This window comes from Acanthaster planci, linkage group LG01 (assembly GCF_054643075.1).
Source record: "Acanthaster planci isolate LZ-2023a linkage group LG01, COTS_SCS, whole genome shotgun sequence".
Taxonomy (NCBI): Eukaryota; Metazoa; Echinodermata; class Asteroidea; order Valvatida; family Acanthasteridae; genus Acanthaster; species Acanthaster planci.
In genome coordinates, this window is record NC_141777.1 from 8,593,676 (window position 1) to 8,616,572 (window position 22,897).

The 22,897-nt window shown below is 42.3% G+C and overlaps 1 protein-coding gene across 2 annotated transcripts in view; it reads left to right on the forward strand.

Moving 5' to 3' along the window:
* Positions 1–22,897, forward strand: part of LOC110979222 (pleckstrin homology domain-containing family H member 1-like) — an 82,516-nt gene that overhangs the window by 51,102 nt on the left and 8,517 nt on the right. The window contains exons 13-23 of one of the 2 annotated variants that reach the window (XM_022234819.2): positions 2,371–2,527; positions 4,531–4,712; positions 5,184–5,369; positions 6,271–6,492; positions 7,595–7,774; positions 9,861–10,087; positions 18,378–18,555; positions 19,204–19,359; positions 19,874–19,971; positions 21,329–21,470; positions 22,308–22,456. In XM_022234819.2, the coding sequence (XP_022090511.2) occupies positions 2,371–2,527; positions 4,531–4,712; positions 5,184–5,369; positions 6,271–6,492; positions 7,595–7,774; positions 9,861–10,087; positions 18,378–18,555; positions 19,204–19,359; positions 19,874–19,971; positions 21,329–21,470; positions 22,308–22,456 (1,877 nt within the window). The remainder of the gene's footprint in view (positions 1–2,370; positions 2,528–4,530; positions 4,713–5,183; positions 5,370–6,270; positions 6,493–7,594; positions 7,775–9,860; positions 10,088–18,377; positions 18,556–19,203; positions 19,360–19,873; positions 19,972–21,328; positions 21,471–22,307; positions 22,457–22,897) is intronic. The other variant, XM_022234820.2, reaches the window with a different exon arrangement.

A 22,897-nucleotide genomic window follows, 5' to 3' on the forward strand; every position in this document is an offset into this window, starting at 1 on the left:
AACTAACTTGAGTGCAGTCATGTTTGCAAAAGTATGCACACAGGGGAAATGTACCGTGTATATTATGTACATGTACACATTGGTGCAAGCTACATCTACATCCATAGAAATAGGACTTGTGACTGTTGTGAAACAGTGAAATTACATTGTCCAAGGCGTGACATAACAAATGTCACATTCAAACACTGCAAAGTAAGAGAACCATTTCAGACTGTGGCTCGGCATTGCATCCCAAAGCATGCGCAGTGACATCGCTGCTTTCTGGTGTTTCCTAGTTTGCCAGAGACAGCAAACCTTGATTCATCACGAGAGACTGTAAGACGCTGCCGGGCATACTGCCTACTGCAGGGGTTTAGATAACGTGCGTATTGGCATATATATGCTATCCAACTTGGAAATTCAGTCAAAATACGCAGCATAAAACCTCATGCAGAACGTAAAATACAAAGTGATTTCTACTATAGAAAGAGTACCATAAGTTTCTGTTTACACCCCACCCAACAGGGTAACATTGGCAGCGGACACTACTGAACCAATTTGGTCATGTTCTTCTGCGTACAGTTTTTTATTCAGAAAATCTGAATCGACGGGAAGGACCCGGCCCGAAGCAAAATGTGTTGTAGACCGAAATGAGCTACTGCACACACATTGTGCACATGGATCATTTTTGTGTACAAAAACATGGTCGCCAGACTCCCTGAAGACACGGTGCAGTAAAATTGATTTCTAGCATGCGGGGACCACACTATTTTCATCGATTTTTGCATGGATGGATAGGGTTTGTGTTGCCCAAACTCCTCATCAAAAGCTTCACTTAAAAACATGAAGTTTTCTGCATGTTTTGCTCCGCTAAACACAGACATTTTTTCAAGTGGCGTTTTAACATGTTTAGAGGCTTTCCGGTACATTGGCAAGAAACCAGGTATCATTTTTTTAAATTTGAGTCTGAAACACCTTAGAAAGATTGAGGTTTAGATTGTGAGTGTGAGCGCATTTGACTGCCGAGCGATGAAGTGGATCATGATTATCTGAATGGCAACCACTGGGCGTGTGCTCACAGTGGCCGGTCAACATGGCGTCCTGGCAACCACTGGGCGTGTGCTCACAGTGGCCGGTCAACATGGCGTCCCCACGTGGTAGCCTCACACATGCCTACGTACACGGGCGGGATACGGACTTACGTGAGTTCATGGTTATCACCAAGCCCTGTTTTTTTTGTTGGTTTTTTCAAGAGAAATAACAAGTATTTTTATATTTACTAAGGCAAAAGGGCTAACTCACATCATGTTGCTACCCAGTTCCTCCACCTCTCAGGGAGTACAATACTCTCCCTCTCATGAGGAAGAATAGTACAATACCAAACAATACTCAGGGCAAAAGAGTACTGTACTCTGCTCTAACCAAGGAAGTGAGTATTGTACTCATGGCTTGAAGAAAATTATCTAAACCCCTGCTACTCAGTGCTGGTGTCTCTGTCACCGCTAAGGAGTTTGTTTATGGACCCCTTTCGCCCTGCACATATTGTGTCATTGAAATTCAATATCAGAAGGAAAGACTCAAACTTTTGCAGTTTGTCATTAGTGTGCTTGAAACAATAGCTGTGACCACTAGGTTGTTAGTTTACATGTGTGGCTCATACCGTGCAGTTATAATAGGCAGAGAGTATTGTATACATGTAGCTTCACATCCCTGCATGTTCACTACCACCCCATGAAATTCTAGGGCCCTGATTTGCTTTCCCATTTAAAATCCTATCCTTACCACTGAAGAAAATTCAAATAGTGTTGTATATGCAGTATATCTTGGGTGTGGGTTGTAATTCTTTTACTCTGGAACCTCAAGATAAGAGCAGGGCCTGTATTCACTGAGCTGCTATGCGGAAAATGCTGCTTAGCATGCTTATGTGCCGATCAAACAAAAAACTTCCACCAGGAACCAGTCGGAAGCACTGTAAGATATCATAGCATATCGGCTGGTAACCCAAGGTTTTGCTAGGAACATGCTTAATGCCGGCTGCTGTGCTTATCAGCTGTATGAAACGGGGCCCAGGTCCTAGCCACTTGTAGCTTTGGGTGAGACTTACATGTAGGCAGGGTCGAAATTACTTGGCTGCGGATTGAAATTACATACAAGTCAATGGTCCCTGTTGTAGCCACTCTCCACAGACTTGTGTTTAATTTCAAGCCACAGCCAAATAATTTGGACATACCGTACTTACTGTCAGATGCTCTCCCGGTCTGTGGTCACAGGCACAGTATCCCAAAGTTGTCAAGCTGCAGCTGGCCCAAATTGATCAGACAAGGTGGCCCGGTTGACCTTTTCCCTTTGCATCCTGTTATTTTCCCCTTGACCTCCCTCCCTCCTCTCCAGAATGAATCCAGTCGGAAGCCAAGAGGAAGAATACCCCTGGACACATTGACTAAGATCTCCCGGTCAGAGGGCTCCTTGACATTTGAACTTGTCACCACCAAGAGAACATACTACTTAACTGCAGGGTCTTCTGCTGTCATGGAAGAGTGGATTACAGGTATGGAAATGTTAACAAGCGTTTCTCTTATATCTGTAGCAGGGCTTGGACCTGTTTCGTGCCACCCTACATGGACATGTCGATCTGAAAGAACTCCTTCAAAATGAGACTTGATTTGTGAATGGAAATTGTTGTACGCTTCACTTGTTGGACCCACAGAATCTTGATTTGGAACATCTCGTTTCTATCAATGGTCACAGAGGGTGATTCTCACTGTCATATTAGATTCCAAGTTGCTAGCTGACATGTGGAAGCTGAGTGGCTGTGTTGTGAGACATCGGCACTAAAATGCAGGAGGGCATGTGTTTAACCACTTGTCATCTCTACTACTCTGTGAACGAATTTGTGCCAGGAGCTCCGTTATTTTCAGCCAGACAAGATGTCATAGCCACAGTCCTTTGCTGAGTTGGACTTTACACATGCTGACCACATATGGTCATAATTTTGAAGATCTGTGTGACATTGGTTTTTGTGACTCTGAGATTATATTGTGGAGCGATATTTACCACTACTTCCGGTAGATGTTTACTGCCACTTGAGGGCTCCACGCACACACACTCAGCCTCCATTGACTATTTGGAGTCTCTGTGCATGTACGTGTACCAACTCAAAGGGAATCACTCAAGCATACAGATGAGTGTACACGTCACCGGACACTGCGTAGAAAATTGGCCAAGATGTGTCTAAACATCCTCCGTATGATGAGCATAGGGAATCCCTTCATCATAACACATCCTTCAGGGGGAAGTGGTTAAGCCCCCAGATTGTACATGTATGTGTAGCTTGAGGATTTTGTCTACTAGTCCTCAAGGAAATGATACTGGTGCAGAGCCTGTCTCACCAGGGATGGATTAGCTGCTCTATAGGTATCTACCGTAAGCCCCAGGTCATGGGGCCTACTCCACCCAAGTCACTGGCACCAGCATAATTTAAATTTGATAGTGCTGGCAGGTGCTGGAGCATTTTATTTCATATTGGTGCTATGTTTTACAATGTAGTGATAGGCCATCTATTAAGGAGGTCCGCTTAAATTGTTAGTTTAAGGACGCCAAGGCAAAGGAAGACGGGCAGAAAGAGTCCAAATGTAACTGTCTCAATTATACAGAGTTTTATTGCACATCAACTTTTGAGGGTTCAAATATCTAGGTTTGATTACAATTAATTACAATTTACCTAAATCTCTTGTTATTCCTTTATTTTTTTTACATGAAATTCCATATTCCTTGAATTCCCTGAATGTCAGGCCAGTGTGCGACCGTGGACTTGGCCTTCTAGACAATATCTAATAATGAATATTGTGTGGAGTAAAGATAGAAACCCTAGTGTAAATCATACGAGTCGCCACACCAACAAACAGCTGAAGTACAATTTACAGTGAACAATATGTACGCTTCACGTGAAACTTTTACAATCAAGACAGTGAATTTTCACTCCAAAATCACTCATTCCGCCTTCTGCTATGACCCCAAAATTTACCAAGTCGGGTCACACACTATGGAATCATAGATTGCGATGGTGAAGAGACTACAAATCAGCTATTACAATGCAAGAAGCTAGTTTTCATGGTAACAGGTTAATCCCAAGATACTCACTCTGTCGTGCCCACACTGGAAAGGAATATGTCACTCGCACGCCCACCGCACTTTCTTCATGGGCTTTTGTTTTACATTTCCAACGGGCTGGGCGATGTGCCAAATAAACTATGGTGACCCCTAAAACATGCTTCCCTACATCTATTATACAGTATTTTATCATCTGTATACTAATTAGCTTTCCATAAGTAGAAAATCAGAGAGACCCTAAAACTTAATCCCTTGGTTATTGATTTCCGGGTGTTGGAGTTTTTTGGCAATCTGTGGTATTTTCATAGGCGCTCAAATTGTTCTGTAGGCCCTAGGCACATTGCCAAGTGTGCTTATTGGATCATCCTGCTTGTCTCACCCAAATTGTGCAAACCATATAATATTTTCCAAGCCTTGCCTTTCCCGGTTTCCGCATTCCAGTCTTGAACAACGTCCTGTGCCGCTACAACACCAGGGCCATGATGGACAAAGGCAGCAGCAGCGAGGAGGTCAAGCCTAGCATCCAGTCCTGGCTCACCAAGGTCAAGAACGGACACTCCAAGACCTGCTGGTGTGTCCTGGCGGTCAAGACATTCAGCTACTACAAGAAACAGGGGGACAAGGTACGTCCTCCATGTGGTCTTAAACTTGTAAACTAAGGAAATACAGGCTCACTGCATCTCAGAACTCCTGAATTATGTTGTCACTTGTCAGCGTTTCTCTCGGTACTTGCAAACTATGCAGACTGCTTATAATGCAAGTATGAGATAAATTCAGGGCATAAATAAGATGTTTGATCGTACCTGTATCTTGAGACACAGGAAGAAGCTAACAAAGGGCATCTGTTCATCACAACTCACTCGTCTTCAGCTTGTGCAATAGAGACAGCACTGAAAATCAGTAGTGCATGTTTTTTTTCTCTGTGTACCAAGAGTCAGGTTTACTTCTCGGTTGATTTAGTGGTACGTTTAGAGTTGATATTCCCTTACCAGCGGAGGAAACTTCTCAAAAGTACTCTAGCCAACTTAACAGGGAATCCGATCAAATAGGTCCAGAGACTCATATTGTTTGGATCATTTTTAATTTATCACAAGGTTCCCATCGGCACCATCGACATTGGCGAGGCATCGGTGGAGGAGGTGGACCAGTCACAAAACTCAGATGATGAAGGGGACGGCAAGACAGAGAGCAAGTACTCCCTGTGCCTGGCGCCGGCCAAGAAGCCAGACAAGCCCAATCCAAGCCCAACGTATCTAGTCTTCAATAGTAAAGAAGAGAAGGCAGGTCCTCTCTCAGCCATTTTGGGTTGTATCACCTGTTGGTGCATGTGCCAGTTACACATGCGCAAACAGTTGAACCCTGGACAGTTGAACTCTGGACAGTTGAACTCTGGACAGTTGAACCCTGGACAGTTGAACCCTGGACAGCTGAACCCTGGACAGTTGAACCCTGGACAGTTGAACCCTGGACAGTTGAACCCTGGACAGTTGAACCCTGGACAGTTGAACCCTGGACAGTTGAACTCTGGACAGTTGAACTTTTTCTGTTAGTTTTCTAGTCTGTAAATGTTCACAAAAGTGCCAAAATGGGGCACTGAAATTGTAAAAGCGTATAAATACACATTTTTCACAGACACTTTTAAAGCCGTCGTTTTTGGGAAGAGTTTATCGTGTTAAGTGATAGATGAAAAAGGGATTAATACTAGATTGTAAATTTGTAAGTTGACAGTGCACTGGAAATAGAACAGTAACAGTGTTTAAAACATTCCTCCCATAAGGAACCACTGGCATATCCCAGCTTTGAGTGGGGGGGTTAGCATGTGGAAGATGGCAATTGTTTCCTAAAATGAATGTCCATAAATTATAAAAGAAATCCCTTTCAAAGGAAGGTGAAGACGCTATTTCTAAATTTGTTTGTATTTTCAATTCCTAACAAAGAATAATGAATTTTTAAAAAGATTGGCAACAATCAAGCAACTCCCCCTTCCCTGGCTATGCCACCTGTGCTCAGGAGGGAAAGTTGATGTGGCAAGTATAATTTTGAAGGGAACTATTTACCAGAGACATTGAGAGAATCTCTCTTAGGCTATATTTTACTACTTGTGCATAAAAGAAATTAATCTTATTGAATGAAAATCCCTCATTTGTACATTAAGCAGTTTCTCTCGTTTTGCTTGCGCAGGATAACTGGCTGTATCATCTTCTGGTGGCATCGGGCGGGGGAAACTCAGACGCGGGCACCGAGTTTGAGAAGCTGATCTCCAGGCTGATGGTCGCAGAGGGCAACCCCCAGAGCCCCTACTGGAAGCATCCCATGCTGTGCTACAGCAAAGAGAGCATCGAGAAGCCACTGACCACGCTGCCTTCCGAACCCCTGAAGAAGGAGGCTGTCAAACTCGGCAAGGTCTGTTGTTTTTGGCAGTGTAAGAGAAGAAGTTAGTTTTGCATTGAGGTTTTATAAAAAAAACCTGAGGGAGGCAGCCATTTTTTTTTTTTCCTACAGAGGGTATGCATGGCAGCCATCTTCCCGGTCAGTGCTTTTGTTACGGGGGACATGCTTAAAAGGTATAATCATGTGGATAACTACAGAACAAAAGTACTGAACAGGAAGATGGCTGCCATGCATAACCTAAATAGTGGATGTTTCCTAAAGTACAAATGGATTTTCTGGACTCTTTGGCTAGTATATGTCTAGGATAAGGGGCCATTCATTCTTAGATACACACAAAGCAGTGGGGCGGGGCAGTGGATTGTCATCATCGCTTACAGGGGGGGGGTCTGAGACAATACACACACCTGAATTGCTTTTTATAAATTGACATGAAATTAATGTACTTTCTCCAGTTTTTATACCAAAAAATGTTACAACACATTACCTTTCACCTCTGACAATTGGGGATCTTACCAGTAAATCGGTATCATTGCTTTGATACATGTAAGTCAAAGGGCCGTATGGAATGCATGTGCACACTTGGAGGGAGGTGTTAGAGTTGCTTTGCATGCCATGCTTGTGGGGGGGATTAAAAAGGCCAAGACTCTGTGTGTACAGACTTGATTGACAGCCCCAAGGAGTTGGTATCCCTTCTACAAGGCTTATGTGGGGCCAACACTCTGTGTGTACATACTTGATTGACAGCCCCAAGGAGTTGGTATCCCTTCTAAAAGTCTTCAAACCTCTCAAGACTTTCACAAGACTTCCAGTCTGAATTTATGTCGCACAAAAAAATCTCAAACCAACTCCAACAAAAGCATTCCCCTGTCTCTCCTTGTGAACGGTTTCGCGTCTGGTCTTGTGATGGTCTAGGGTACAATACTACATGCGTTGCAAAACAATAAAATGTCACAAACTTAATAGAAAAGTAGCTACAATTGGGCACAACTAACCTCCAGTGCCTGCATGCATTTGCATGTGTGACCGGTCTACACATGGTAGATGTAGGTTATCAGGCTAGGTGCAAGTTCAGGGAAGTCCTAATTTCGGGGTTTGATTTGGTTGTGGTCTGCAGTCCTGCAACCTCTTCATCACTGTCCAGATGGACACGCTGGCCATCGACTACCACATCAGCCTGGCCCAGAATGCACTGCAGACCTGCCTGTCCCATCCGGAGCTCCAGAACGAGATGTACTGCCAGCTGATCAAGCAGACCACCAGGTGTCCACCGGGATCCGGCACAGCGAGCTTACAGGTAACCCTAGCAACCGAGATGGCATCCAGGGCACAGTTTGGGGGGGCTTGGAGTTATTAATTCCTCACCGCATTCAAGAAACTTGGGGGATACGTATTCGGGGGTTTCTTTCTCCAATTTGTGGCCATTTTTAAAGCCACATCTTCTAGCAGTCACAAATGTCAAATATAAGGAGATACCTCAAAAGACAAATATAAAACTTTGCTTTTATTTCTTTTTCTGCCCCAAATATTGCATTCAAATTAATTGTTTTCTGTTTTTAGGCGAGCTTGTAGAACATAGCCCAGTAGTTGAGGTTTGCCAAGGCATGCTCGGTGTGGGTTTGGCCCAAACTAATCAAATACAGACCTAAGACAGCTCTCAACCTTGTGCCTTGTGCAGCATTGCACTGACAGTGAGCATTCAGCTGTGCTGTACCATTATAAAGCCTGTAGAATTGTTGCAACGCATTAGAAACGCTTCCCTTGGATTTCACTGAGCTGCAACTACATCACTAACCGAGACCTTCACAAGTCATGCGTTGAAATGTGGCCATTGTTCAGACTCCGACGATATACATGGCCATTGTAATTGCTTGCAGGAAACTGGTTGGTTGCTATGGTCACAGTTTCTAACGTGATATTGGTCACTATGGCAGCCCTTTTATGCATCGTGTATATTTCTGGGTGGAGTGGCCTGCAAGCTTACTTGGAATCAATACACTCGTTAGGGAGATCAAACTGAATTCTATTATGGCTTCATTTGGAGTGATGCACCTTGTGTTAGCTTTTTAATAATTGAACTGATAAATTTGGCAGTGTATTTGAATCATTACATAAGTAGCCTTTGCAAGCAGTATTAGATCCCTTGTACAAAGAATAGAGAGGTTTTGCATACACACGGTTGTGTGCACAATTACATTCTGCCATCCATCACTTTCATTGGTCCCTCAGTTGTTTTGTTTCAAGTAGTTGTACTCATAAGTTTTCCAACATGGTTATAAGCGGCAGTAGTAATCTAAGATATCAAAGAAAACTTGGTGCAGTTGCCGTTGCTGTGAGTTTGCAAAACTTCTCTGATGCATTTATACAGAACCTCATTGCTGCATGACTTTCACTGAGCCTGGCTGCCAGTTCTATGAAGAAACCTGCCTGTCTTGCCCCAGAAAATGCTTTTTGAAGCTACAGTTGTCCCTTTCAAAAACCAACCCAACCCTCATGACCTCTAATAACCCTTGACCCCTAACCCTGCTCTGCTTAATTGCCCTTGCTTTGATTTTCATTTGCATTTGATTTTTCTGTCTTATTTACATGTAACTCTGGTTGTTTTGTGCTGTTTTGATTTGCTTTTAAAGTGTTGTTTGCAGCAAACACATTTTTATTTGCAGCTTTTAAAAAAGCATACATCACATTTGAGATAATTGAATGCATCTCGAGTGTTTGTAGTTTTTTCATAGCACAATTGAATACTGACCAACAATAATGCAGATAAGGCTAGTTTGTTTGAACCAGTGCACAATTACTAGCACAAAGGCTGTTGACTAACACCAGTTTAAAAATGTGTGGCACTATAGAGTTAGAGAAAAACGGAATTAGCTCACGAAGTTGACAAACATGCAAATACAAGTTTTAAAGTGAACCGACTAAACTGATTGTTTTATTTATGCATCAATTCCAAAAACTTGCAAAAGAGAACATTTTCTTCTCTGAGTACGTCAGTATCAGTAATTAAAGGCATGCTCATATTTTTGAAGTGGCCAACCGTTTATCAAGGCTTCAGGCACTAGAATTACTAAAAAAAATGTAGTAAAAAGCGTGATTTACATTTGAACTTATCTTGAATTCAGTGCCTTCAATTCAGTGCCTAAGACTTCTTTCAAAATGCGATGTTCATGATTTATATTCAGTTCTTTTTTCTTGGTGTTGTTTTGGTTTGCTTATTGATTTATTTTTGCTTATTGTTTATTTTTGTCATTCCCACGGCTATTTTTTTTGTGTGTTTTGTTTTTGTTTTCTTATCCCATTCCAACACCACCATTCCACCGCGGCTATCCCCACCACTCCTTTGCCGGCAAACCCCACCCTCCCAATCCCGCCGGGTTGCACAGTCCTTCCTCTGCGGGAGTCTCTCCTCCTGGTTTGGGTGCGACGCCCAGGTGTCGCGGCCCTCGTCCATGACTGACCTGACCTCTGAACCCCGGCAGGTCAACCCGCAGGAGATCTACCTGGTCACACAGGCCTGGCAGTTGCTGGCAATGTGCTGCGTGCTGTTCCTACCTCAGCAGAAGTACCTCTGGTTTCTCAAGGCCCATCTGCGCCGGCACGCCGACACAAAGTGAGTAGTGTCTTTTTGTTCGGGTCTCTGCATACGTGTTTAGGAGAGCTTGGTTGGTAGAGTGCCGGCACAGTTTTCAGAGGCCTCTGGCTCTAGTCCCCTCCTAGTCAATTTCTGTATCTTTTGCTGCTAGCAACATGTGCCGTATTATTTCAACAGTTTTTTGTGGGAGTAACAGGCATCAAGAGGAATAGAGTACCAAAGTGTGACGTCACTCTGAACCAGAAAGTGCAGTGCAATCGAATGGAGTAGGCGCGTGTTGGTTCGCGCGCGTGTTGGTTCACGCGCTGGTTCACACGCTCATGCCTTTTGCACACTAATTGTGCATGTGACGTATTCACTTCGATACTCTGTAGAAAGTTGCTTAACAGATGTGTCTTATTCTTCGTATGAACCGTTATGTGCCTGCTGACTGTTCTGATTTAATTGAAACCGTTCCAGGTTTTTTTATTTTCAAAGGCCTGAAAATCAGGCCATTGTGATTTTCAGAAGAAAAACCAAAATCGGAAAAATGTCTGGCACGCTGCACACCATCCAGGAAGTTTGCTCGTCCATGATAAAACATGCAGATCCCCAGAGCATGGTGATCCTGGAGAACGCTAAACAAGAGTTAATCACAGTAACACGTACTCCTTGAATTGAGTGCGGCATATCATAAACGCGGACTTAATACAAACACCTAATCGCTGTTGCATTTAATACATTCACTGTCGTGTTTCTTGTCCAGTCACTGAAAAATCAGCTTTTAGCACCAACATGTTTCTGCTGTGTGGTTCCCAGATCAAACACACCAACTAAGTTTATCACGCGTTCATCAGTCAGGAGTGAATTAGTGTCGTAAATGGATAGCAGTAGTAAGAGAGAGATAAGGCCCTCGCATTGTTTGTGTGCTTTTTGGGCTCCATTTTCTGAGTTTGCAGTGTTTGCAAGTACGCTGTTTGAAATGGGTCGCTGGCAACATTGTAGTAGTAGTGGGCTTGTGTCATTTCCCAAGCAGGTTGATCTCCGTAGGTTTCAGTTAGGTGCGGAGTCTAGCCATATCACGGCATTTCTCCAGCCAGTATTTTTTCCTTTGTGCTGTGCTGTGCCTTACCACATCAGGGAAACAGAAGCGCTGCATTCCTCTTATGTGCGCTGCTCTCCATGAGGATGGAAAGTAAAATAGTAATATTCAAGAGTTTCTGGATGTCTGCTCGCACGTTTCAAGGTGTTTGGCATTGACCTTTTCCATTCACTGCAGCAGTTTGTGAGCTGTTTCCAGATGCAGTTGTAAAGGTTGCCTTAATCTTCATGGTAGAAGAAGTTATAACAAACACAATTCTTAATCACAATTCATCTATTCAGTATCCTGCCATACTCGCAATTGGTTAGCAGGCACTTTGGCCCATTACATATGCATGCGCACCAAAAAGTTGGTTTTTATAGTTAAAAGAGCAAAGTGCAAATTTAAAGCGCAAGGTGTGAAGCTATTACTTTCAAGGTACTTTCTAACAACCTTAAAATGTTACTTGAAGCTATTTTATACATGTAAAATTACGGTACATTTTTCATTCAGCTACATACACAACACAATATACTCACAGTTATGGACCATTCTTTAAATAAAAGATACAAAGTTGGACACACAAGCTACAAGTTGAAACTATTTTTGTGCCCTGTTGACTGCAGTTAGCTTATTTACGTTCCGTAATACATGAAGGTCACATATAAAAATAGTAGTATATGTCACTACTGTATTTTGCATGGGGCAAAGGTGAAACATTTCAGGCACTAAGTTTGGCAGGAAAGTGCTGTAAGAGACCTTGATATATCAAATACATTTGTAAATTAAGAAGAATCAATGTTAAGTCCGTTCAGCATAAAATATTAATTTATTCTTCATAAATACCACACATCTCAGATCTTAGCAGAATCCAGGTTGCCATTTACTAAGCAACCCTTCAAAGTGTACTATTGAGTATGTTTCTTTACAAAAAAGAAAGACTGTTACATACGTGTAGGTGTTAACTGTTAAAGTCTGCCAATGGCTTTAATAAGAAACGCCTGTAAATTTGTACACTTTGGCATCTGCGGTGCACAGCTAGAGCACCTTGCTGATTTGATAGTCGAACATGAACCAATGGAAGAGGTTTATTTACTTATACATATGCATGAGGCAATAGACGACTTCTTGTAGTTTGATTCATCATTCCTGTTTGGTGCAGATTGGTGCCTGAAGGAGTTGTTTTGGTTAGAGTTAAATATCATTTGTCCCTTTTCGAAAAATGTATTAGTATTATTTCTTCTAGGTTTATAACATTGATTTCTATCTGTCAATCAAGCTCACAGTTAGTCCAAGCCTGACAAGGACTGTCTGGGGAAACTTAACAAAGCAGAGGGTTTTTTAACTGTCAGGCAATAGACCTTTATAAAATACAGCAGCCGGTGACAAGCAATAAAAAAGAAATGATGCCCTGCACCAGATACAAGTTAACATAATTGATTTGTTGAAACCTCATTTAATACGGATTTTATTTTACTGTGGTGTTCAGCGCCTATCAATTTGTATCAAGTCCTTGTGTATGTCCTTAATGAGAAAGCAAGGTTGTTTGCATGCCATCTGAATTGTAGTGTCCTGTTGAAAGTCACATTTGAGTCGTCTTGTCCTGAAATATTCTCACATTTGGTTGCCAGGCACTTTGTGGCCCCAAACAAATGTGCATCTTTGTATGCATAAGAGTTTGTCCTTTGTGAGCTAGACAGGGTTGTGTCCATGTCATTGGAATTATATCAACATCTGAGTCCAATTGTACTAAACCAACACATTTTATTTGCTTTCATCTTCTGTCAGACTTTTAAGATGCGCATTAGGGTTTACCCTCGTAGTGTCATCTCTCAGTTTCTTACAGCCTATCTGCCCAGAGTTGAAGTGCCCCCTCACTGGCGAAAGAAAGACAGTATAAGTATTCCAAATGGGTTCTTGCACGCATTTGGCGTGCATGCAAAGATCATACATTCGTCAAACGTGCGTCAAACTTGTGCGCCTATGCAGGGAGTTCGTACCAAAGGACTGTCAATTTCATTTAAAAACACACCCTCTTTTGTTTTCACTCAGAGCGGAGAGATTAAACCTTTAGCATTTTACACACTATATATCTCTATATTTTGCACATGACTACATACATAGCACAGTTTACACACTGGTGTCAACTGTTATCAAAGGCTGAAAGAGTTGGGTCCAACTATATAATATTTTATCATGTGCCTAACAGAAGGGCTTTTAAGTATTTTCTTCCAAAACAATTCACATTGTAAGCAGCTTGCTTAATATGCCTTTTTGTCAGATGATTTCAATTAATGACGTCAAGTCATACTAGCAACCATTCTAACTAATCAGTCTACCGTACAAAAAGGAACTTCAGCATTAAATTAAAATTAAATTCAAACATGCAGGGATACATGTAGTGTGAAAAATGTATAAGATGCCCTCTTCCGCCACTGTTCCTCTGAGGGTCATATTGTCATTTGAAGAGCAAGCCTACTATGAAAGGGACTGTGCAAGAAGATTGTGAAGGAGCAGGCAAAGATTCGTTCTATCACAGGTGAAGAAGTGCTTGATTTCTGTTGATGGGCTGGCATAAAGAGTCAGGGACTGAGTTTGAGTACATGCATGAACCGATGAAAGAGTTAACATGTACCAGCTCTCACAGCTCGGCACTGCATGGGCGAATCACACGCAAGCTCCATCTCGCACATTGAGTAGCAGTTACGAGAATCGGGGAAATCTGCCCACCCCAGTCCATGCATCGGAAGGGATGCAAAATCTGCTCCAGTGCCGTCACCATTATCTGGGTAGTTATTTGGCTGAGCACCCGCTGGATTCCGATCCCATTTACGGTAGCCTGACCCCGCTGCTATGTCCTCAGCGCATACCCACGTACCCTCAATCGCTTTGTCGGTGCAGTCAATCCACAGACACACTTGAAGTCTGGAGGCAACCCTGGTCATGAACTGGTTCTCCTCATCAGAGCTCGGGACTGCCATGCGAGCGCCAAAGCTCCGACACAGTGGCTGGACATCTCTCCACAGCATTGGTGCAGGTGTTATCATATAGCAGGACTTACTCCATCTCAGCCATCCTACAGGACAGCAGTGGATGAGAGCAATTTTTGTAAGAGTGAAAACAATGCTAGCCATGTACATTGCTATTCTCCCAGCTGCTTTCATGGTCGATTGCTCAAGATGCCTCAAGTTTTCTAAATCATTCGTAGCTTGTGCTGTGAAGATATTTAATGTGTATGCTGTACTTTTGGGGTCATTCAGCTGTCAGAAATTCTTGACTTTGATGATAGCTGTGAAGTTGTGAACATAGACATGATGCCTTGCTAAGTTGCTAGTTTGATATCTTGTGGTGTCGCGAGATGTTTTAACAACCTTTATTCATCTTATTCGTTAGTGCATCATTGTATCAGTGTAGGCCACGCCCACGAGTACAGTGTAGCAATGCAACCATTAGACATGTTAGAACTGGAAGTGGTAAAAATTTGTGTATTAGCCATTGGTCACAGTCACTAATGAACTGAATTGCAAAGGATGTTTTAAAAATTACCTTTCCTATTGGTAAATTACACCATGCATATGCATAAAGTGTAATGAACACTTCAGTGCCTGCTACAGCATTCTTGATTGGTGGAAATAGTAGAACCTTTTCTGATGGCTGATGTGAAGTTTTGAGCATATCTGGTTTCTAAAGAGAGGTGCAAGGTCCAGTTAACTTTTTCTTGAAATGTCATCTGGTGTGCTCTCCTTTGTGAGGTTTTTTGTGTATGTTTTGTGTTAATTGGTGGTGCAAATTGGTCAACTACAAAATTAATTAAAGCTTAATGAGGCCTGTCAGGAAGAACTGTTTCTAAGGAAGAACTTTCCACTTGAGCTGTCAGGCTGTAGGCCTTGGATGACCAACCACAGCAAAATTACTCTGCATCAGGGGCAGGTTCATAGCATGGACTTCAGTGATACCTCTTTTTCTAAGAATCAGTCTGCTTTGTCACTCTGTGAACCCTTGCGCACGAAATTGAAATGAAATTGGGAAATTGAATAGAGCTTGTGGCTCTTTGAAACATGTCATGTAAGCCTTACCTCATAGGTGAGGGTATGTGAAAAATGATATTGCAGTTGGAGGATTTAGGACTTTTAGGGTGATACTGATAAACAGTGCAGTACACAGAAAATTAAAAGGAAGAGCCACTGACTCCTAGAAAAACAAGGTTAGGCGCTAGGTCAATTTTCGTACATGCTGTACACACAGTTTCAAAATACACAAGTTACTTGTACAAAATCTGACATAACACACAGAAACATTATTCTGTCAATTATCCACAGGACAGACAGGCTTTGGATTTTGTGCTTGAGAAATAAATGAAAAATGTCAACCAATTATATTAGAAAAACAACTGAAAGAAAAGACATACTGAACTGGACCAAGGGAAGCTTGAAACCTTTTGGTTTCAAACTTACATTTGGGACCGAAACAAGTTCATTAGACTGGAATGGTGGCGTGCATAGACAGCTAGTGCATCTAATGAATACATGAAACGTCTCAGCTTCCCATACATACTCTACACAGTGTGCGACCACAAACCAATTGACTTGGTTACCTAGTACCTGCACTTGTGTGTATGTACATACACCTACAGTGTACATGTACATGCAAGCTACGTTATGTTTTAAAGTGGGCTCATGCTTTGTACATGTAGTAAGACAGAAAAAATGCATGATCATAGAGACACATCACCCGGTGCACGGAGAAGAAAACTGGGCAGCGATCGTTGGTGAAATATGACTGGCAAGATGGGCGACTAACAAGCACAGATCATGGTCGCCATTGGCGATAAGAATTAAACAATTAGTCGCATATCATCATTTTTTAGGCGAAAATGTGACTGTTTTAGTCACACCGTACAGCACTGATGATATGCCAATATTTGGTGATACCTCTTGTTCTGAATTGGTCACACTGTGGCAGGTGATTATCACTGAGACATTCATGTTGGATTGTTGGGTTAATCCACGTCAGTTGAACTCCAATGAAAGACGACACTGAGCTGGGATTAATCCGCTTCCAGACTTTATACAGATTTGATAATGCTTGGAGGTCAACATCTCAAAAACGAATTAGAATTGCATACTTTAAGAGTTATTGGCCACCGAATTTTGAAATTATCTATAGGTGGACATAAAAAAATTCAATTTTTAAGGACACCCCCAAGATATGTGTTAAGGAGTTTGTGATACTCTATTCCTGTCAGTTGGACAAATGTTTGTCTGCAAAAGGAAAATGAAGTAACAGAAGCTTTAAGTTTAGTATTGTAGGCCTTTGAAAAGAGTCCCGGTTAAAAAAAAGTGGACATTTTCCCAAATTTTTGGCTGGCAAGCTCACCACGTGGCGGGCAATTACTCATGGACATAAGTGTTTTCTACATGAATACAACTTGCCTTTATTTGCTCAAAATTTCAAGTTGAGTTTTACTCCATACTCCTTGTGATGAGCTATGCAGCTCAACATTTGGATGAGAAACGGTCATTACCGTGAAACAGAAATGTCAACATACAAAGTCAACAGATGCTTTTAAAGTACTAAAATGTGTAGATGAAAGATTTAGCATGCACAAGCATTCACAGCTCGGCACTGGATAGGTGAAGTACACACTTGCTTCATTTCACACATTGAGCAACAGACCATAGAATTGGAGTCATCTGCCCGCAGTTCACTGCTATCAAGTGATGCTATATCTGTTCCAGTGCCACCACCATTAACTTGGAAGTCATTTGGCTGCTGTCCACTGGGTCTTCTCCTACTGTAACCCATCCCTGCCACTCTATGCTTGGAACATACACACATTCCCTCAACAATTTCATCGGTGCAGTTAATCCATAGAGGGGTTCCAAGACTGCAGGCAACATTGGTCATGAATTGGTTCTCTTAATCTGAGCGCGGGACCACCATACGAGCGCCAAAGCTCCGACACAGTGGCTGGACATCTCTCCACGGCATTGGTGTAGGTGTTATCATATAATAGGACTGATTCCACCCCGGCCATCCTACTGGACAGCGATGGATGCATGAAACCCTCACAAGACTGAAAACAGCGATCAAGCACAATGCTCCTTTCCCACAACTCATTGTGACAATTTTAAAGCTTATCTCTCACGCAATGTCTGATTCTGAATACTTTGGGAAACCACGGCTTGCTTGGTCCGTGCCACTGGAGTGTCAAGAATGCTGTCTTTCCTCCTCCTTGGTTTAGATAGAGGCCAGTTTCTTCTTAATAGTAGCACAACAGATGCCACGCCCCCTATCAGTCATCAGTTGACGTGAAACCTCCAGCCAGGTTTCATAAAGTTGTCGGCATTTTATGATAAACGTGGGTGTTGTATTTACTGTACCTGAAAATTTCCTGTAGGTTTTGGTAAAGTGTCATGTAAATCAATACTTTCCTGGGCAAACCTTTCTACGAGAACCGTTGGTCTAGAAAACCTTTGTGGTTGATTGACACCGTAATAATTGTAGCTGGGAAAGAATTTGAGATGCCATGTCAATACATTTTTAAGAAATAAATAATGTCTCTTTGATTGGCTTATGGAACATATTAGAATGTCCTCTAACCTGAACAATATCAATTATATCGAGGGGCATCATTATGCATTATCTTTAATCAACAGATAAGACTGTAGGCTATATAGGAACAACTTTTGTGATTTGTTTAACCCCTAATCCCTAACCTTCCAAGAAAAGAAAAACAAACATTGCCCTAAAATTGCAAATGAATATGTCCTGAAGTTCTGTTTTTCATAAATTTATTGATTTTCTTTTGAACTCAGTTTCAAACATGGGGCAATTTTTGCTTACATTGACTTGCGTTGAGGATTTTTCTGTGTTACTTTCACTATCTACTTAAAATTTAAATCTAAATATTTCAACCTCAAAACGGCTTCTGTTCTGAACATCAGATGATGTCTCTGGTCAGTCTGACATTTCATCTATTACTAGTGCTGGATTAAGGGAAGTGTATGGAGACATTTCTAGGCCATGGAAGTATTTCATTTGTCAGTCAAACATGAAATTAGGGTGAGCCTATTAAGCCCTGTCTGGCAGAACTTCAGCCAGGCTGAAATAATCATTCTGGGCTCTCACCACTAAAAGTACTGAGTGACAGCCAATGAAAATTTACATCAGGCCCTGAATAAGCATTCTCCATTTCTCTGTCATGCTTCTGAGAGTTCAGGAGTATTTGTTGTTTTGTTTTCTCAGGAATGATGTTGGCAAGTATGCCCTCTTCTGTCAGAGGTCGTTGGAGCGTACCATTCACAAAGGAGGGAGGGAGGCCAAGCCATCTCGCCAGGAGGTGCTGTCGATTCTACAGAGGCACCCCTACCACCACTCCTTCCCGATTAGCATGCCGGTTCACTTCATGAATGGGAGTTATCAGGTCAGAGGACTCACTTCTGTCTATGTATATATAAGCAGTATCAAAGCTGGGGTTCTGATATACAGAGAGAAGCCATTATTTCTATGTACTTGCCGAAACAATATTTTAGTTTAACTTTTCATGGAAAATGTGGCTGGGTGATTTTCAACCACCCTGTGAAGTGTGGAAAAGAGAGACTGATATTTGATGTAGGTGATTTACACCTGCTGCTCATGCAGACTTGCAGTAAGCTAGTGATATTGATACAAAAAGCAGTCCTCCATGCCATAGATGGAAACCAGAGACTAAGGAAACACAGTGTTTCCATACTCCATGGATTTGGACATATGCTGAATAGAAAAGAACTCTTCACAATGGATCAGATTTAAATTGCTTTAGAACCATTCAAAATACCTCAAGCAGGCTCAGCACAAGAACCATCAGGGAAGAGTGGTAACTGATGTAGTGGTTTATAGTGATCAGTGCTCACCAAAAATTGTCATGATCCTGGTTTTTATTGCATAAATTGGCTGCCATCCTGAAGTTTGTCAATTTGTGTTCTATCAAGAAAGGGTAAACATCTTAAAGCCCGCTACGTTGAACAGAGCATAATTCTAATGTTAGAAAAGTTTTAATTGTAAGAAATGGTGATTACTCTATTTTGAGCAGGTGGTAGGGTTTGATGGCTCAACAACAGTCAAGGACTTGCTGCACACACTGAACCACAAGATCAACATGAGAGACAGCGAGGAGAGTGGATTTGCCTTGTTCACCGATGACCCATGTGGGAGGGAAATTGAGCATTGCCTGCATCCTTCGGCCAAGGTGGGTCTCTGTGTGATGGGTTGTTTTTTCAGCGGGTGATGTTTGGGCTTTGAGAGGGCTGGCTTGGCTTTTATAGGCTGGCATGGGGAATGGGTAAGGACTGAGCTTGGTTTGGATTGGTCAGGCTGGGGATTGACCTGGGCTTGGTAGGGTTGTAGTAGGCTTCGTTTGGCTTGGCTAAAGCTAGGGAATAGACTTGGGCTGGGGAATAGGTGTGGGTTGAGCTTGGGCATAGGATCCATCTCAAGTGGCTGGGCCAAAGAAATGGCTTTGTCCAGGCAGGGCTTTGGAATGGACTTGATGCAGGCTGGGCTTGGGAATGGACTTGGTCTGGGATGGACCGGGGTTCGAGGGACAAGACAGATCAGGAATTTGCTTATTTTTGAGCATTTCACCGAGACCTCATCTCTCTTATTCCTTATTGTACGGCAGAAATAGACAAGCACCCCTGTTATTCTAAAATCTCTGTATTTGTTTCCTCATCTTTGATTTTGACTCTGCCCCTACTGCACAGATCTGCGATGTGATATCCAAATGGGAGCAGACTTTGAAGGAGACACAGACTGGCAAGTGGGAAACAGCCAGAATGGTGCGACTCACCTACAAAAACAGGTAAAGCTTAGCCAACATGAACAGGAGTCATTCAACAGGAATATTGGTTTACTGTAAGAAAGATGTCATGGGAATTAGGAATGGCCTCCCTGTACAAAGCCTGATGATTGCCATAGAATGAAGGTATTCTCTGAGGGTAAAAGAAGGGTATGTTTTCAATTTTGAGCAGCCTCTTGGTCATTTTTTAGATGGTTTTCAGCATAAAATGTTTGAAGATTATCTTTTTGTTTTCAACAAAATACTTTGGCACTTTTTGTAACATCAAATGTTATATGTTGGTTTTGGTTTGACACATTTCAAATGTTACTGAAACCAGTTTTGATACTGACCAACAAATATGTTTTAGCACTAGGACTGAAACATTGCACTTATATGTCTTTTGTGAAGCAGGTCATAAATGTTCAATAACACTCCACCATAAATCGTCATTGGTTCACATGTTTCTTTCTTTGGATTATGGGTGGGGCTGATAATGGACTGAAATAAATTTCACCTTGGAGAAAAAATGATGATTTTAATCAGAGTATTTATAAGGCGCACAGAAGTTAACAGTATCTGTCATTCAAAGGCACCGATGTATTATCTGTTCCCCAGCTCATTGGTTCATAACAGCTGAACATTTCCTAAGACCATCACACCTCCCTGGGGAGTAAACCAGCCTGATGCAGCCATTTGCAGGTGCAAAATGCTAAACACTACAATACCTGACTTCACGGGGTCCCCATTTACTCCTTGGTGGAGAGAGGCATGCAGGGGTGAAGTGACTTGCCCCCAGGTTATGGCATCTTATTACCCGCCAGGATTCGAACCCCTCACCCTATGATTGGAAGCTACAAACCCTAACCACTAAGGCCACACGTTACCATTAAATAGAATTGTGAAAATATGCAACAGAGAGAATTAAAAAGTCACTCTTCTAAGAAAAAAAGTCCTGTTGCATTCTGTGTATGATATTCCATTGCAGTGTTTTATACATCATTGTAAAAGCATGGAACGTGTAAACTTTTTCTTTTTAAGGATACTGCGTAAGTTGAACTGTCGTTACTCACATACCAGTTGATCATATAGAGTTGCCAACATTCACATTCCAGTGACTGAATTTCCAATTTTATACTGAGCGTTTCAAGGTTAAAACGGGAGTCTCTTTCCCCTAGTCATTTTGGCCTACATCAGATTAAATACAAGTCACACGATAACAAGGAAATCCAACAGAATGTGATGGCATGTGGGGAGGAAAAACACAGACATGAATTGCATCCGGTGGTGTATTATTAGATTAGAATTGGGAGGAAGTGGTCAAGTAATCGGATTAGGGGTCTAAATGGTTGATTTCCCTCCCTTGGTGGATTCTTCCAAGGTTGTACTTCCGACAGCGCACCAAGAGAGAGACGGAGCGGGAGAGGCTGCTGCTGGCCTATCAGGTCAACGATGACATCATCAACGGCTGGTTCCCCATCAACAAGGAGCTGGCACTGGAGTTGGCAGCCCTCATGGCCCAGGTAGGGTTCAGAAGGTTTATGACGGCGACCCCTACTGGAATTGTGCCAGAGAGCGGGCAAGTCAGGGCAATCAGCAGTTGTTGAGCACCGGTCGAGTTTGCCTGGTGCCCGGGATGTATTATGTGCAGGGGTTACCGGGGAAAATTGCCCAGTGGTCAATAAATGGTGGTTACTTGAACTTCCCAAGGCTTTCCAGAAACTTCATCAAATGGAAGTGACACAACACTTTGATGCTCAAATTAGCCCTCAAATTAAGTGGCTAAAACATAGAATGTGAAAGTGTGTTTTACTTGTCTTTGATCATAATGGTCAATAGTGGTCACCCTTGATCGAGCAAAACTGGATTGGTAAGCCCTGTTGTCCTGTGAAATATGAGCACTGATATCATGACAAATATTATTCCAAAAAAGTAATAGGGACAGGCTATTACCAAGAGTAGATCCAGAACTTTTCTTTTGGGCGGGGGGGTAAAATTTGAAAATATCTTTCTGTACACTTTTATAGTCTTCCAAGTGGTGCTGCTAAATTTGGGGTTTTTTACATACTTTGCGATGGAAGGGAATGAAACAGTCTCTACAAGTCATCTTTCTGTCATTACATTGTAAAATAAAAGTTAAGGGAGGGGGAAAGGGAGTGTTGCATGGCCCCCTTCGAACCCCCCGGGAATTTGCTTCTGGCTGCTACCTTCCTCAATCCTTCAAATTCCTCCAAACATCCTGATGGAGTTTTGAAGACCTGGGAAAATCCCAGTTGGTGTAAACCTTCACAGGACCTGTCACTCCCAAGGAAAGCATCAGTTCTGACTGTCCAATAAGCAAATTACTCTTGTTTTAACAGATTGAATATAACGACTACCGACCCAGCGTGACCAACCTGGAGCTGCCATCCGCCGGTACCAGTGCGGCGAGTACCAGCCAGACACTAGACAGCGCATTTGAGAAGTTCTACCCCAAGAGGTACAAGAGCTGCGACGAGGAAGAACTTAGGTACGTAGGGATAGTTTTGCCTGTGTGTCTGGGTCAGTGTTTTCAGCGGCATGAGTAACTGGGGTTGGGCACTAGACAGCAAGCATGTATGTACCAAGAAAAGCATCCTTGGGATACCATCCATGACAGATTGTGTTAGGATTTGGGTTAACAAGGACAGGAAATTCATTTCACATTTTGCCCTCATGTCTGTCTCGAACTACACGAGAATAACAGAGAACTGTCAGTGACTGGCTCCAGTATGCTCCTAGAAAAAAATATATCACAAAAAAATTATAACCCCCCCCTAAAAGGAGTTGCATCCATTGGATATTTACATGTAATTCCATTAAAAATGTCTTCAAAGGGCTTCTCAGCATGCCATGTAGGAGTTGTCTGGTAGGCTGTTGCTGTGTGCCAAGTGAGTGAAAGATTGATTGCTTCTGGAGGAAACTAGTTTAT